The 14,164-nt window shown below is 49.0% G+C and overlaps 6 protein-coding genes across 6 annotated transcripts; 3 read left to right on the top strand and 3 right to left on the bottom strand.

The window, feature by feature from the left end:
* The first annotated feature begins 77 nt into the window (after positions 1-77).
* On the top strand, positions 78-2,710 carry EDB91DRAFT_1092958 (uncharacterized protein). The gene is made up of 6 exons (XM_041316776.1): positions 78-348; positions 435-802; positions 855-1,071; positions 1,122-1,860; positions 1,909-2,243; positions 2,293-2,710. The coding sequence occupies exons 1-6, from the start codon at positions 93-95 to the stop codon at positions 2,526-2,528; spliced, it is 2,151 nt and encodes a 716-aa protein (XP_041184323.1). The 5' UTR covers positions 78-92; the 3' UTR covers positions 2,529-2,710.
* A 1,280-nt stretch (positions 2,711-3,990) lies between these two features.
* Positions 3,991-4,805, bottom strand: EDB91DRAFT_1041817 (uncharacterized protein; the record flags this gene model as incomplete). The annotated part of the gene is made up of 3 exons (XM_041312954.1): positions 3,991-4,146; positions 4,199-4,261; positions 4,314-4,805. The coding sequence occupies 3 exons, from the start codon at positions 4,803-4,805 to the stop codon at positions 3,991-3,993; spliced, it is 711 nt and encodes a 236-aa protein (XP_041184322.1).
* Positions 4,806-6,217: 1,412 nt separating this feature from the next.
* On the top strand, positions 6,218-7,283 carry EDB91DRAFT_1092935 (Shr3 amino acid permease chaperone). The gene is made up of 4 exons (XM_041316775.1): positions 6,218-6,319; positions 6,379-6,603; positions 6,661-6,708; positions 6,761-7,283. The coding sequence occupies exons 1-4, from the start codon at positions 6,271-6,273 to the stop codon at positions 7,021-7,023; spliced, it is 585 nt and encodes a 194-aa protein (XP_041184321.1). The 5' UTR covers positions 6,218-6,270; the 3' UTR covers positions 7,024-7,283.
* EDB91DRAFT_1092932 (LETM1-like protein-domain-containing protein) lies at positions 7,284-9,779 on the bottom strand. Its single transcript, XM_041316774.1, has 7 exons — positions 9,234-9,779; positions 9,033-9,176; positions 8,367-8,981; positions 8,121-8,315; positions 7,907-8,065; positions 7,569-7,857; positions 7,284-7,519 (listed from the first exon to the last, which is right to left on the bottom strand). The coding sequence occupies exons 1-7, from the start codon at positions 9,681-9,683 to the stop codon at positions 7,434-7,436; spliced, it is 1,938 nt and encodes a 645-aa protein (XP_041184320.1). The 5' UTR covers positions 9,684-9,779; the 3' UTR covers positions 7,284-7,433.
* A 33-nt stretch (positions 9,780-9,812) lies between these two features.
* Positions 9,813-11,587, top strand: EDB91DRAFT_1092931 (uncharacterized protein). Its single transcript, XM_041316773.1, has 6 exons — positions 9,813-10,133; positions 10,199-10,753; positions 10,808-10,845; positions 10,896-10,960; positions 11,021-11,145; positions 11,198-11,587. Exons 1-6 carry the CDS (start codon positions 9,821-9,823, stop codon positions 11,371-11,373), a joined length of 1,272 nt encoding a protein of 423 aa, XP_041184319.1. The 5' UTR covers positions 9,813-9,820; the 3' UTR covers positions 11,374-11,587.
* Positions 11,588-11,722: 135 nt separating this feature from the next.
* EDB91DRAFT_1092925 (uncharacterized protein) lies at positions 11,723-13,941 on the bottom strand. The gene is made up of 3 exons (XM_041316772.1): positions 13,568-13,941; positions 12,281-13,501; positions 11,723-12,218 (listed from the first exon to the last, which is right to left on the bottom strand). The coding sequence occupies exons 1-3, from the start codon at positions 13,820-13,822 to the stop codon at positions 11,904-11,906; spliced, it is 1,791 nt and encodes a 596-aa protein (XP_041184318.1). The 5' UTR covers positions 13,823-13,941; the 3' UTR covers positions 11,723-11,903.
* Between the last annotated feature and the right edge of the window lie 223 nt (positions 13,942-14,164).

Below are 14,164 nucleotides of genomic sequence, written 5' to 3'. Positions count from 1 at the left end.
TGTGCACGAAAAAATATCTATGTATTTTGCCGAAAATTGCAAAAATATTTAGCGATGATGTATCACATTCCCATGGTTGTTGTTTGACCACCATGTCGAGTAGAGCAGGCGGCCTGTACGGCGGTATCCAATTCTCTTCTGGCGCAACTTTCAGTCTTTCTTCATCATCTACATCCGCCTCGCCTGCACTACCGACACCTGCACATAAAGTAGAGAAAGTCGAAACTCCTGCAGCTCTAGAGGCTGTTTCAGCAACAGCATCAACTAACACAAGCAACGATGGATTCAAGGCAGAGGATGGAAGTATTGGAGGAACAGAATCTGGGTCTTTAGGAAAGCTTTCAGCCGGTATCTCCCCCTCCCCTGCACATCGAGTCTAGAAGCAAAATATTGACCGTCGCAATTCATCATGCTACTCCTTCGAAATCGCACAGGGTGGTCCGCTGCGCTTGCGTTCGCTCCCGTTCGTCGTGCGCCAGCAAAACCCAAGCCCGCCTTAACCCGCCTTCCCTTGGGTGCCACGGCCCTACCCACTCCTGCAACAGCTACGATTTCCGCCGCCACGTCAGCTTCGGGCCTTTCTGCGACAGCCGTCGTCTTCGCTCCCCCAGAACTAGTGACTACGGATCAACAAGAAGAAGTCAAGGACGACACCGCCCAGAAGGACTCTGCATGGCGCAAAAAGGAAAGCTGGGGCAAGAAAGTCAAACCTCCATCCATGGTACTCGATGAAGATGTGAATGGCTTCAAGGCTCAACACAAACGCAGGGCCGGTGGAGGGGGTGGAAGGAAGGGGAAGAAGGTTTTATTTTCCCTTACTCAATCTGGTGTCGTCATTGATCCTTCGTATGCAGAATAAGAATGCCCCAGTCGTGGCGGTATGGGATCCCTTGGAGTCTTACGACGCTCTCAAGCCAAATGACTACAACGAATATAAAATATGGAAGCAACGTGACCGCGTCGAGCGGGCATCCGAACGTGCGGCTGAAAGGAAGCGTGCTCGCGAGGCCCTCGACAGAGGAAGCGATCACACAGGTAGCGACAGTGAAGGCGAACGTCCAAAAAAGAGTGGTGTGCAAACTAACTCTAGATGTGTGGCGAAGCTTAACTTCTGGTTTCAGGGAGATTTGACAACGGGTCTTTCGATAAGTGGTCTCGTGCAGATGACGAACGTCCCCGTGGACTTGGTGCCTTTACTCCCCCAGTCCAGGTGGATCGTAATATGTCAGGGGAAGAGGCCTTTCAGCGGCGACTTGCAATGTCTGCTGGTGCTGCCGTTGGAGTACCGTCACTGACACCTGCCCCTGTTGACCATAACATGTCGGGTGATGAGGCCTATCAGCGCCGCCTTGTCATGTCCTCGGGAGGTATCCGCCCGCCCGCGTTCTCTGCATCCGCTTCCCCTCTCCGTCAACCATCTCCGGGCGGCGCCGATGACGAGGACAGCATCCCTGGGTTGTCATCGAGTATTGAGCCGTCTATTCCCCAAAATCGTGATGAGACAGGGGAAGAGGCGTACCTACGTCGCCTAGCAATGTCATCGAAGCTCCGTCCTACAGCTTCGCCTTTTGAGCCATCAAGCCTGCCACCTGCTCCTCCCCCGCAGCCAACGCAACCGGCAACATCCGTGCCTCCGCCGCCTTCTCCCCCTCCGTTGGCATACAACCCCTTTGCTCCACCGGCGAATATTCCACCACCACCTCCCCCACCATCTTCTCAAATACCAGCTACGTTTGAAGACAGGGCCAAGGCTGCTGCAAGTATCGCAGCGCGCCTTAGTGCGCTTGCCGCAACTGCAGGTGGGTCGGGACTAGGATCAAGCTTACCTGGTCCACCACCGCAAGAAGAGGCTCAAACTCGGTACGCTTAAATACATCCACCGTCGAATATGTCTGACAATTATATCAGCCCTGATCCGCAGGGTTTTGCAGCTCGTTTGATGGCTAAGTGGGGGCACAAGGAAGGTCAAGGTCTTGGCGCCGATGGAAGCGGTATTGTGAACGCTCTCACTGTCGAGCAAGTCGCTGCCCAAGGTAAAGGCAAGAAGGGTCAAAATCAACCGCAGGGTCAAGGCAAAGGCAAACCCGCAATGGGTTCAAAGATGGGTCGGATCATCAATGACAACGAGGACGCAAAGAGCCGCGAAGACCGTGTAAGGTTTGGGGAGCCCAGTCGTGTAGTGGTGCTAACCAATATGGTTGGACCGGAAGATGTGGACGATGGCGATCTGAGAGATGAAATTGGTGAGTTTTAGAGATTTCCATTTATTAAATTTTGACTGAATTCCTTTAGGTGAGGAGTGCTCGAAGAATGGAACCGTCGAGCGAGTTATTGTACATCTGACTCATCCTCTGCCGGCGGAACCAGAGGAATCTGTCCGCATATTTGTATTGTTTGCGGGCCCTTCTGGTGCGTGGAAGACCGTGAGGGAGTTGGATGGCAGGTACTTCGGAGGGAGGGCTGTGCGGGCGAGATACTTTTCAGAAGCTGCTTTCTCTCGGCATGATTTGGATGTCTCAATCGTCTAGTCAGATTAGTATGGGTGATGTTTGGTTTATTTAATGTAATTCGACCTTGCTCTGATCATGACTGAAATGTGTGTTATCCTGCTTAGAACATCGTTAGCACTGGAAGTACTTTTGCCAACCTCTAAAAAGTCTATATGTACAAGTGGTCGACAGCATGTTTCATTCTATTTTATCTTTCTGGATACAAGCTCACCTCAGTGGGCCCGCGAGAAAGCTGAGAAGCTTATAATTCGCACCACATTGTCACCGCAGGTTATCAGAGCCAACAGACGAGATGAATGGCAAGTCCAATTGTGGAGATCAAATGTACATGTGGAAGTGGAAGGTTTTCCCGCAGGAATTTTGATTCCTTTCGCAAGGGTCGCAACTCGCTAGCATCCACAGAAAAGAAACTTGCAAATCCATGCGCTCTATGACCGCCAAGCACTGTCTTTGTTCTCTCATCACTGTAGCATCAGCGACGAATGAAACTCATATTTTCCGACGACTGGGTTCGCCACACGACCATAACCAACGCCAATGGGCAAGTCATGTACAAAAGTGACCACTCCCTCCAAGTCGCTCTGGTCACCGCGTACTTCAACGGTTTGGAAGGCGATGCGAAATAATGCATGCTTACCTGCGGGTTCTATGGACGATGAAGCGCTCGAACGACGCATGGAGGATAGCGGTTTTTTTCGGCTTGGCGAAATTGAATGGCATTGTCTAACATCTTCGCGTCTGCGATGGTTCGGAGGTGCAGGAGGAAGTGGGTTCAGTGTGGGTGAGGTTGAGGCAGACAAGGCCAGTTCCCGCACGGGGCATCTTCAAAAGGTGCAAAATGTGTTTGACTCCTCAATTAAGACATGCACTCACCGAGCAAGTCCATAGGAAACGCGTCTTCACGGCTCCTGACGGAAATGGCTATCACTGGAACCTGGGGATGATGAATAGCATGGTATGATAGTCCGTTCATCGCAGGATATTACTGATGGCGTGCTTCAGCTCGTTCGCAGTAACCTTGATCAGTTCGCAGACACCTGTCGCGAAATATTATCGACGAACCAACTTTTTCCTTCCGATCGATAACCCGAAGAAGGGTTATTTGGAGGTCACTCTCCCTCCTTCACGCGCCATCATCTGCAAGACGAATTGGGATGTCCTCAGCTGGTCTGAAGGATGGTCTGATTGTCGGGATAGAAAACGAGGCATTGTATGAAACACACGGGCTAGCTAGAGAGTCAGCAGTGGATCCCAGTAGTGCTCGATCTGATAGTCTTCACTTACATATACGCTGAAAAACTTAGGAAGGATAGGGAATATCGAATTGAGAGGAAGGACCTAACGATGCGGTGGAAAAGGGGATAATCAACTGAGCCGTCACGATATCTTGTAATATTAGAAGGGTAGATTCGACTTGAGAAAGGTTATCTAAATTTCAAGGTATGAAATGAGCTTGAGCAATTGTTTACGTGTTAGTAAACTACCACTCGGACACCGATCTTTCAAAATATTTCCGTCGCGCATCGCGGCTCAGTATATGGACAGCAAAATTGCCTGCATCAACCATAGCCCACCCGTTGTGCATTCTCCGCTTAGAATTTGGCGGAAGCGGCAGCGGTGGGTCCACAGACAACAGCTGAACAACAATATTCAATTACTGCGAGACAAAAAGGGCTGAACAGACACACATTCTTTCGCACTTGACGCACGACAGCTTCTATCGATCCTCGATTTTCGGTGCCTTCTTTCACCTGGCGAAACAGTCGTCAGCAAGAAAGACGGAGGGCGTCAGAGCACACACACCTGAGCAGTAATTACCCAGTCCCATATACCTCCAGGCTCTTCAACAAGACCTTCACCAGAGTAGGTACGACCGCGTTTCCGGCGACCCTTGGGTATCGTTCGAAGTAATGGAGGGCCAGGAAGAGCGGCGACAGGTCGTTCAACACTCAAAGTCGACGGCTCGAGAAAAGGAGATTTAGTGAGCTGCAAAAATAGTTGCCTTATGCCGGCGGGGATGTTTTCGGGAAGCTCATGTGTTTTTGGAGCAAGATGTGGAGGTGTATGCCTAACTATTGATTGAACTGGTCCTTCAGTATCGAATGAACCATGGCGTAGAAGGAGGTGTTGTCCCGGTGATGCTCCTGGAAGTGAATCCAAGACGTGATGGAACTGCGACCGCACGACGAAAGCACTGAAGAGTTTGCATGGGCAAGCTGTTGGACAGCAAGCAACTGGCAAGCTGTCCAATTCACTGAAGTCGGATATTGCCGAGGGTGTGTGAACGAACACCATGATAGGGGCTAAGTACTGTCTCATCCTTCGCCGGCTCTACAGGCGGAGTCTCCATTTGAAGTTGCTCCTCATTACCATAAGCCCTTTACAAGGTTGTCTTACCGAACAAGAACAGTCTGGTCCTACTAGTCCTGTTTGGCCTGTACCATAATGCTGGCAATCGAGGAGATATGGGAATCAATTCAGGAGTTTCTCAAATCATTACAGAAGACGTTGACAGAGATAAGGTTGTTAATTGATCGACGGACCGATGCATGAGACGGCTTCGATAGAGTTGAAGCATGCAGTCGTCCTTAGCGAGGGTATGGTATTTTCTTTATTTTGCACACCCAAACTTACAGTTCTGGATATTTCCTTGCAATACTCCAAGACTTTTGGTTTTCTGTACTGCCAGATGACATTACGGTACAGTTTAGCACTGGTCCATCAACCAACCGCAAGTATATTTTTTCTAATTTACTGACTTTCCTTACCACTGGCAGTTCCACGGGCATTCGCCAATTGATGGATAATATGGATCCATATGGATCCCATTTCTTATCCTTTACCTGAGTCCCTTCGCCAACATGGAGAGAATAGATAGTTGCAATGACCCGGATTGGAAAGATCAACTCGTTGAACATAGAGAAGAAACTTAGCTGGGAGTTGCGGTCCGCCAGGCATGGGATATGGTGACACCAGCTGACCGAGAACTGATGCTCTTCTGCTGGGCGGTCAGGCATTGGTATTTCCCATCAGAATACTGGTCAGACTGAGTAGCATTTGCAATATGGTCGACTGCATCTTAGCGACGGTATACCTTGTCACACGACCGTCTGATAGTCCCAGGACATTTAGTCAGTTTCTCCTAGATTTATTTTCTATGTTACCTACCTATAATAGACGACAGGAACCAAACAGATGACAGTTGCTGAAGGTGTCGAACCGGTGTCGAACCGGTGTCGAACGCTGCCAGCCATTACCGTTATCAAGAACTGGAAGTACTAGACTCCAACAGCGTCTTCGCATAATCTCAAATCAGATGAAGGATGGAGACCGATTCCGAGAAGGGATAGCACTTCGTGCAAACCATGCCGGGTTAAACCTAAGGTGAAGAACGGCCGTGAGGGAGCTGTGGAAATGGGGAGATTGAAAAGAAAATAGCACTTGTTAGCAGCCGACTCAGAGTACATACCAGAGGTGCGCTACGCCCTGCAAACCACAGTCGCTGTTAATAGCAGTCATGGTGACAAGCTCTTTGACCTATCCAACAAAGGACTTTTAGGAGCAACATATAGATTGGTACACCTCGATCATTGTATATTGCGATGACATTGCTTCCGCTTGGGATCGGACCAAAACTACCAAATATGGTGCCTTCCCGTCCGGATCAAAGTGTACCCGTGACAGTCCCTTACAGACAACTCAGACGTCCTTTGACAAGTTCTACTGATACAACTTCCTCAGGTATTGCAAGAGCACAGCGATGGGTGTACGAGCTGGTGTTGTCGTTTGCATAACTTCTTTTTTACTCGGTCAGTTCTTTTTTTTCTGACTTTCTTCGGCGACGTGTCGTGCTAACCTCCGCTTTCAGGTTCACTCTTTACTCATTGGATCGCAGACTCCCTGACACTGTGGAAGTCACCAGTAACTGACGAGCATTTATGGACCGCAGCTCTGTATTACTCCATATTGACCAGAGGCCCCGTTCAAATTCTCTATGTACTCTTCGCCATCATTATACTTGGTGGAACGACCATTTTTTGGAGTTTCAATGATTTGGAAGCGGGCAATCTAATGTTTGACGGAGGGAGCATATGTATGTGTCCTTCCCAAGTTCTCGATCACATGTTTCATTATTTACTTTGCTCCCCAGTCCTCTATGGCGTTACCGTCATCATGTATGCGTACTCCGTCATTCCCAGTCAGTCGATTCACAAAACTTATGGTCATGAAATTAAAGAAATATATCCCAGATCTCATGGATAAATTCACGGCAATCCCCCCTCACCATGTGAAGGATGCATTTCCGCGTTCACTGAGAACACCTACTCTTGACCTCGCGTCAAACCACCTCGTTTGCAGCGTAGCGCTGACAGGTGTCCTGATACTTCAGGCTGGTCGGTGGTGGGCTGAACTAGCCGATGACGAGGAAGGCTATCTCACTGAAAAATTGGAAGGCAATGACTTCGGAGAAGAGACAAAGTCATCAACTCCCCTCCCACCGACTTCACTATAAAGTCGCCTTCTAGCCCCATATTTTCAGGCAGGTCTGCTGAAAAATCCATGGTAGTTACTAATACCTCGAGCACTCGTGCGTGCTTGAGTCTACATCCACGCACTATCTGATACATACCCTTCACGATCCCCATGAATCGCATTTCTTGGTACTGAGTAGCTGCCATTCGTTCAGCATCAATGCTTAGCGCAGTGCGCGAGTATTATTTACAAGTTATTGGAGCGGCATTGATAATTGTATAAAACGCGACGGTTCAAAGACTTGAATGACGACGAGACGTTGATTCCAAGAGCAATCTACATAATCGAGTCACCTCTGGTGGCCGAAGCCTGAGTACTGAATTCTTAAGTATGGTACGTGTGGATAATAGAGTTGTGCTCTAGTCTATATGTAAAATGTCTGGATCGGCCTTACTCCTGGACGATGTCCTCTTTCCTCGGTCTCGAATCCTTGATTTCCCCAATCAACGTTTGGGCCTCATCATCGATCTCGATACCTGGCCTCATCATCAGATCATGTCCATATTAGATGACCGGGTTGCTCACCAAGACCCTCTTCCTTTACAAGACCAAGCACATGCTCCAGCTCCACAAAGCCATCTTTGTCAACGTCCAACTTCTGGATCACTGCTTGTCCGACTACGTCGTCAGGCTTGTGCTTGATCACAGCAAGTGCCTTCTCCAGGTCTTTCACAGGTATGCGCCCTTGTGGATCTGCGGAGAACATTTGCAAAGAATTGCCAACGCGTGAATCGTATTCTTGCAGTTGAGTGTCGATTTTCGTGAGCATTGTCCGGATGCGCTTTGTCAGCGCCCCTGAAGGAGACTTGGGATCCTGAGTGGAATAATTAGCATGGAAATTGCGATAAAATCCACAGTACTACCTCTTCCGCTTGAAGATTCTCTTCCATGAGGGCGCGAAGCTCGTCACGTTCCTTCAGGACACTGGACTTCGCCGACAAAATTGACAACGCTTCTCCAAGCTCCTTCAGTTGTTCGGTAGTCATGCGAGCATTCTCCTCCTCGAACCGTTCTGGATGGAGCTGCACCAAGCAAAGCAAATTAGACACGGAGGCTCGGGCGGCAAGTGAAAGTCACCTCAGTGTCAGGCAGAAGAGACTGTGCGGTGCGTGCTTCTGACTCGTCAGCCTCACGCTTGGCGCGGCGCGCATCTTCTTCTTTTTGCTCCTGCTCCTCTTCATCCTCAATGAGCTCCTCTTGCTGTTGTAGAACTTCGAGCTTTTGTTTATAGCTAGCGCTGTCCGAGTCGACCTCTAGTTCGGCTTCATTTAGCTAAGGGCAACCGGTGTTAATTATGGAGAGAAAAGTGAAAAGAGTACGGACCAAGTTGTCTGGCAATCCGCTAAGGACACTTTCAAGGCTCTTAATTACAGTTGTTTTGCCGTCCTCGTCTTCACCAGGCTTGCGGTCGAAATGGAAGGCTCTTCCGAGAATCAACAGTACACCGGAAACACGATTATGAAGATGCAGCTGAATCCATGTAGACAATTCGTCCCGAAGTCGTGCAGGAGAAACACCGGTGGTACGGATACCACGAGATTGACATGCAGCCTGCAACTCCGAGGTTGACAACTCCTCGACGCCTTCAGCGTAGATGGCTTGATCATCTCGGCGAAGATTCATAAGACGTGAGCGAATGGCACCCCGGAGGAAATTGTCAGTGCCGAAGGCATTGATGCCCATGTACCGACACATTGAAACAAGTTGCGGCCGAGATAAGTTATCGAGAGTGAGGTCATCGTCAAAGAGTTTAGCGACATTGATAATATCCGTTGCAGAGGGTGGCTCTCCAGTGGAGCGAACCCTCCTGAAAAACTCCTCGAAGGCATCCGAGCCTATTATGTGTGCATTAGCCTTCAAGCCTGACTCTCGCAAAGTTTCCTGGAGAAACTTTGCCATTTCGAGTCTCACTCGAAGGAGCTTTCGCTGTTTCTCTTCCTACTTGTGAATTAGCCAAGGGCAAAGAGGAAGTATGCTACAATCCCTTACAGCAGCAAATTTGTCTTCAAAAGTCGAGGGAAGCATATTGGGGAATAACTTCAAAGCGACAGGAAGTAGGAGCTCCATGAACGGCACAATGATGAAAACAGCAAAGGGAACGAGCCGAAGCAAGTCCTGCGTCGTACGCTTTAGCTAGATACCAAAAATTATCAACATTACCGCCAGTCGTGTCAGAGATAATATGCTCGCCTGTCGTCGTTCTCTTCGGGTCAAGCTCTCTCCATGAAGAATCTTCCACTGCAGTCTGCCGGAGATCCTGACTTCGGAAACCAGAAGTTTCGAGCCATGCCAATAGTGCGCCGCTTCGTGTTTCACTTTTTTCCACGCCCGAGTCATGAGCGGTGCGTCAGAGGCTGGATCCTTGGGTGCAGGGGGCGCAGCCTTCGGTTCATGAGTCGAGGAATCACTAGAGATGATTTTGCTGGTAGATTCACGGTTTGCGGGAGCAGATGAAGAGGTTGATGTGCTCTGGGTGCGGTAGGAGGTAAGAGCATAAGTAGCGGAGCGCGGCAACACAAGGTGTGTATTAGAACGCGGGCCCAGAGGTGATATGTAACGAGTGGTTCGTGCTTCGACGAGTTGGCGGCTATAACAGCGTACAAAAGCAGCTTTCTGAGAGCGCGGTAGCCATACCGACATGGACGTTAAGAGCAAAGTTGGAGAGTTCTAGCTGGATTACTGGTCGACCATAAAATTCACGAAATGACGCCAACGTATGTTCGGCAAAAAGGCTTCAGAAGCATTCTTTGTCCTTGTTTGTAGTAGGAACCTTGATCATGGACATCTATGACCCCTCCAGTACAGCTTATAAGAAGGCCAAGCGACAATACCTGAAGACCACAAAAAATAGAGGTAAAGACTTAGATGCAGAATGGACACCATTTCGAGCAGCAGAGAAAAAATATAAAGCGCGATTCCCCCCGCCCGATCTTAGCCACGTCCTGGATTTAACATCCATGACTTGGGATGCTGAGACGCTAGCCAGTGGTAACAGCTTTTATTGCAACGGGGTCGAGATCAAACTTCTTGGTCCGAGTGAATCGACGTCCTCCTGCGTCGGCAAAGCATTTACAGTCCCCCGCATCCCAGGTACGCAAGAGTTTTGACTTGGAAACACCATGCATGTGAAATCAATTTAATAACCTTTGAACCAGGTCTTGTTATACTTCCTTCCTTCGTTTCCCCGCATGATCAGCGACAACTGGTGCGATGGGCTCTTCGTGATCATGCACGGCATCCAAATGAAACAAACCTTGATGCTCATTACATCCTGCCTGACGAAGGATTGTGGAATGCACATGTTAGCTCAGATCCGCCTTTGGTCAGAACACGAGCATGTATTCCAGAGTCGTCACACACGAAATACGAATACTCTGGACCAAGGCAATTGATCTCTAACACACCGGCCGATCCCGCCAATTTCCAGTCGATGTTGCATTTATCAAAGCCTCCAGCCGTGCCGTCCCCGACTGTTTCGCCAGCCTCACCCACCGCACTTATTTCGAAGTTGCGCTGGGCAAATATTGGATGGTCATACCATTGGGGTAGTAAACAGTACGACTTCACCAAAGGCAAGGGTCGCATCGACAATGATATCGGAGCCATATGCAAGCGGGCTGTCTGCAGCGTTAACTGGGAAGAGGTATTTGGTCAAACGGATGAGGAAGGATGGGGTGACGAAAATTGGAGAACTTGGCATGAGACATATGGTATTAATTCTTGAGCTCTCACTGGTTACGCCTAACTAACCCCGGCCCGTATAGAACCTGATGCTGGCATTGTTAATTACTATCAAATCAAGGTATGTTGTATCCCCGAAATAAACAGCACATGACTTGATGAAGCCTGCAGGACACCCTCATGGCACACGTAGATCGCTCGGAAGTTTGTGCAACATCACCTCTAGTTTCGATATCGTCAGTTATCAAAGGCTTATCTCCATTATCTTTAATGTTGATTTGGTGATATCGCGACAGGCTGGGCAATGCCGTTATCTTCCTCATCGGTGGTCTCACCCGAGATGTGGAACCAACGGCGATTCTTCTTCGCTCGGGAGATGTTGCGATCATGTCAGGACCTGCTTGTAGACGGGCCTATCACGGTTGGTCCGAGTACATCGTTCGCTTACCTTTGATTTGATCCATATCCACTAGGTGTTCCTCGTATCTTGGAGGACACTCTCCCCAATCACTTCTTCCTAAATTTGGATGACGAAGGATGCTCGAGTTGGACACCATATGAATTATACATGCGGACATCTCGCGTTAATATCAATGTCCGACAGGTCTTTCCAAAGGGGTTTGTGCCTAACCTGCAAGTGGAGAAATGACGACATCTTTACGTTGGTACACCACTGCAAGTCTGCGTGACTCCAGCTATTTAAAGTTCTTTAACTACGCATCACTGATTATCGATGGCGATGGAGGGCGTCTTTCTCTCTGACAGGGCATGAGGATGCAACGAGGACGATGTATTCCAAATTACTTTCAGGTTAGGGTTAGGCCAAGACAATGACAATGTATTTCAGTACTTGAATCGATCCGCGCCGTCTCGAAAGCAAATTTGTACTACCTCCAATAATTTGATTATCGGGTCCAGCCTTCCAAATTGCAGCAGGCCTATACACAACCAGGGAGGCGAGATATTCGCCACATTGCGGAGACTAGATACGAATAAAATGAAAAGTTGCCTTATGTTCCAGCTTTCAAACGAACAAGCAAAAGAGGCAAGTTTCAATAACCATTCTGGGCGCGAGATACTCACATAAATACTTACATGATAGTAAAAGTGCTGTAGCATGAAAAATAAGAACATTTGCACCGACCGTGGAGGTGCCTCGGGGTCTAACCTACAGACATATCAGTACTCCTCTTCGTACCTATCCATACTGTTGCAATGCCTCGTAAAAGTATTCCCGGGCGAGAGTGGCCGCCAAGCGCTTACCTCCTCGGCAGCGTCTGATTGGATATGTCTCGGTGTCGTGGGCGCCGATGACTCGCTTTCTTCCTGATGCTCCTCGTCATCGAAGACCTCCTCCCCGCCTAGAATGCGTGCCAGAGCTTCCATATCGACGCGTCCTGAGCCCCGACTCACCTCCATTCTGGCGGTCTCTGGTTCACGATCTGCGTGATCTGCGACTGTGTCAACATCTTCTTGCCACTGGAGTCTGAACAGCTGGCTTCAGAGCCTCTTGTTCCTCTTTGTTTCGAAGGAAGTTCTTCAAGTTCACCCTCTACAAATAGCTCGTCGTCATGAATGTGCTCCGCAGACCCGCCACCCCGGCTAAGAGCTAGTAGCTGGAGACGAGAAGGAGGATGCTTCGAATCGTACGACAAGGTGCTGAGGAGATGCGTCGCAAGTGGAACTGTTGGTGGAGTTAAAATCGGTGATGAAGTATCAGAATGCGGTGTCGAAGAGTTCGGGTCCTCGGATACAACAGGCTTCGACAGAGTATAAGATTTCGCGGACAAAGGATCGAGCAGAAAATGATATGCATTTTCGACACTAGGATCCTTTGTCTTTCGTTGCTTGCGGGGCTGGTGAGGGCGAAGCTCAGGAGGTTCATTAATTGAAAATGCCTCCTCATCTTTGTTGTTGTCTTCATCTGTCGGATCTGCCTCAATTACAATACTAGCCTTTCCAAGCGCAGCTATTTTCGTCGTCCATATCTCCTCTTGAAATTGGATAACGTCTATGATTCCCTTTGCGACAATGGAGCGTTTCGGAACTTTCGACCGCGCAGAAGTACCGCGACCCTTTCCCTTGTATATGAACTGATCGAGCCAAGGGACTTCTCGGATCCATTCCTCGATTAAATCATAACATGCTTTGTAACGCGATGTAACTACACCACGCGCAAAGCCAAAGCGCGACGCGAGCGCGTTGGCTAGCTCGCTTAGGTGTGGGAGGGGGCTACGTGTTTCCGCTTCAAGTGCGAGAATGAGCATTGCACAGGCGATAGGAGGGGTGGGAGACTGCAAAACGGGTATAGTGCAAGCCTCTCGGCTGATGATACCCGATAACGACGTAGCAGTACGTAGTATCGCATGAGACGACAACGGTGTGATGATGGAAACGAGGTCCGAGGGTAGATGAGAAGTAGAACACGAGGTTTCAGGATGTAATAATGATTGAAGATGAGCCAGGAGTATGGGAAGATGGACAACTGGGTCTGATGACCTTAGGTTGAAATCCAGAAGAGATACCACGGCCACGAATGCGCGCGACAGAGACAGCGGTGAGTCATCAAGGAAAAATGCAATGTCACGGAGGGAATCCGATTTGCGTGCCTCACGTAGGGCAATAGCCATGGATGCACCAGCAGCTAACTTTGCCTTGCGTCCCCACCTGTATTTGCCTTTGGTCATGGCTTGTGTGAAAATGGCTTCTGCTCGTGGGGATAGACCGGGATTTTTCAACTTGGTCAAGACGGAATTGATGAAAATGCTCATGGCGATCTGAAACGGGGTGCAGTGAGGTGAGTAAGTAGTTGTCCAGAAAAAGAAGAGAAGAAAGAAACTCACAGCATTCCTCCTGTCACGCGATTCTTTGTGCTGCCCAGCGAGATTCCATCCTTGCTTGTGAATATTTTTCAGAGGTGCCGCAGATGAGGAGAGCCATGAGCCAGGTTGAAACTGGCGCACGGAAGAGTCATGCGATTCTGTATGAGAGGCAAGTACATACTGAGCAGAATCAGATAAAGTACCACATTGTGTGCAGATGGAAGAGCAGACGTCGTCGTCCCAGACAGAAGTTCCCCCACAGTCGAGGCAGGTCATGGGTAAGATACTGATACTAGTGTCACTGATAGCGTCTTCATGCGAGTGAGATGCTGCCCCAAATAGGCAAGACGGGCTAAGACCCCGAAAACTCTGTTCTTAGACATGTCTTCCAGTGCTACCGTGCTTCTTTGATTAGATCAACTCCATCTGCCAACAAAACTTTACTGACCATTCTGCAAAACATGTTCATAAGGTTCCCCCGCTCAAGGTCCTCGCTAACTCCTATTCTCCCTCAAATAGATCGTATTGTTTTTACTTGTCACCCCGATGTGATCAGGGTCTCTAGTGCCTGATGCAGTGAGAGTTTATTATGCTTGTGGTGCGCAAACTCCTCAACCA

This window comes from Suillus paluster, assembly GCF_016628075.1.
Source record: "Suillus paluster strain FC165 chromosome Unknown EDB91scaffold_1, whole genome shotgun sequence".
In the NCBI taxonomy this organism is placed as follows: Eukaryota; Fungi; Basidiomycota; class Agaricomycetes; order Boletales; family Suillaceae; genus Suillus; species Suillus paluster.
This window is presented reverse-complemented; position numbering and strand designations above follow the sequence as displayed.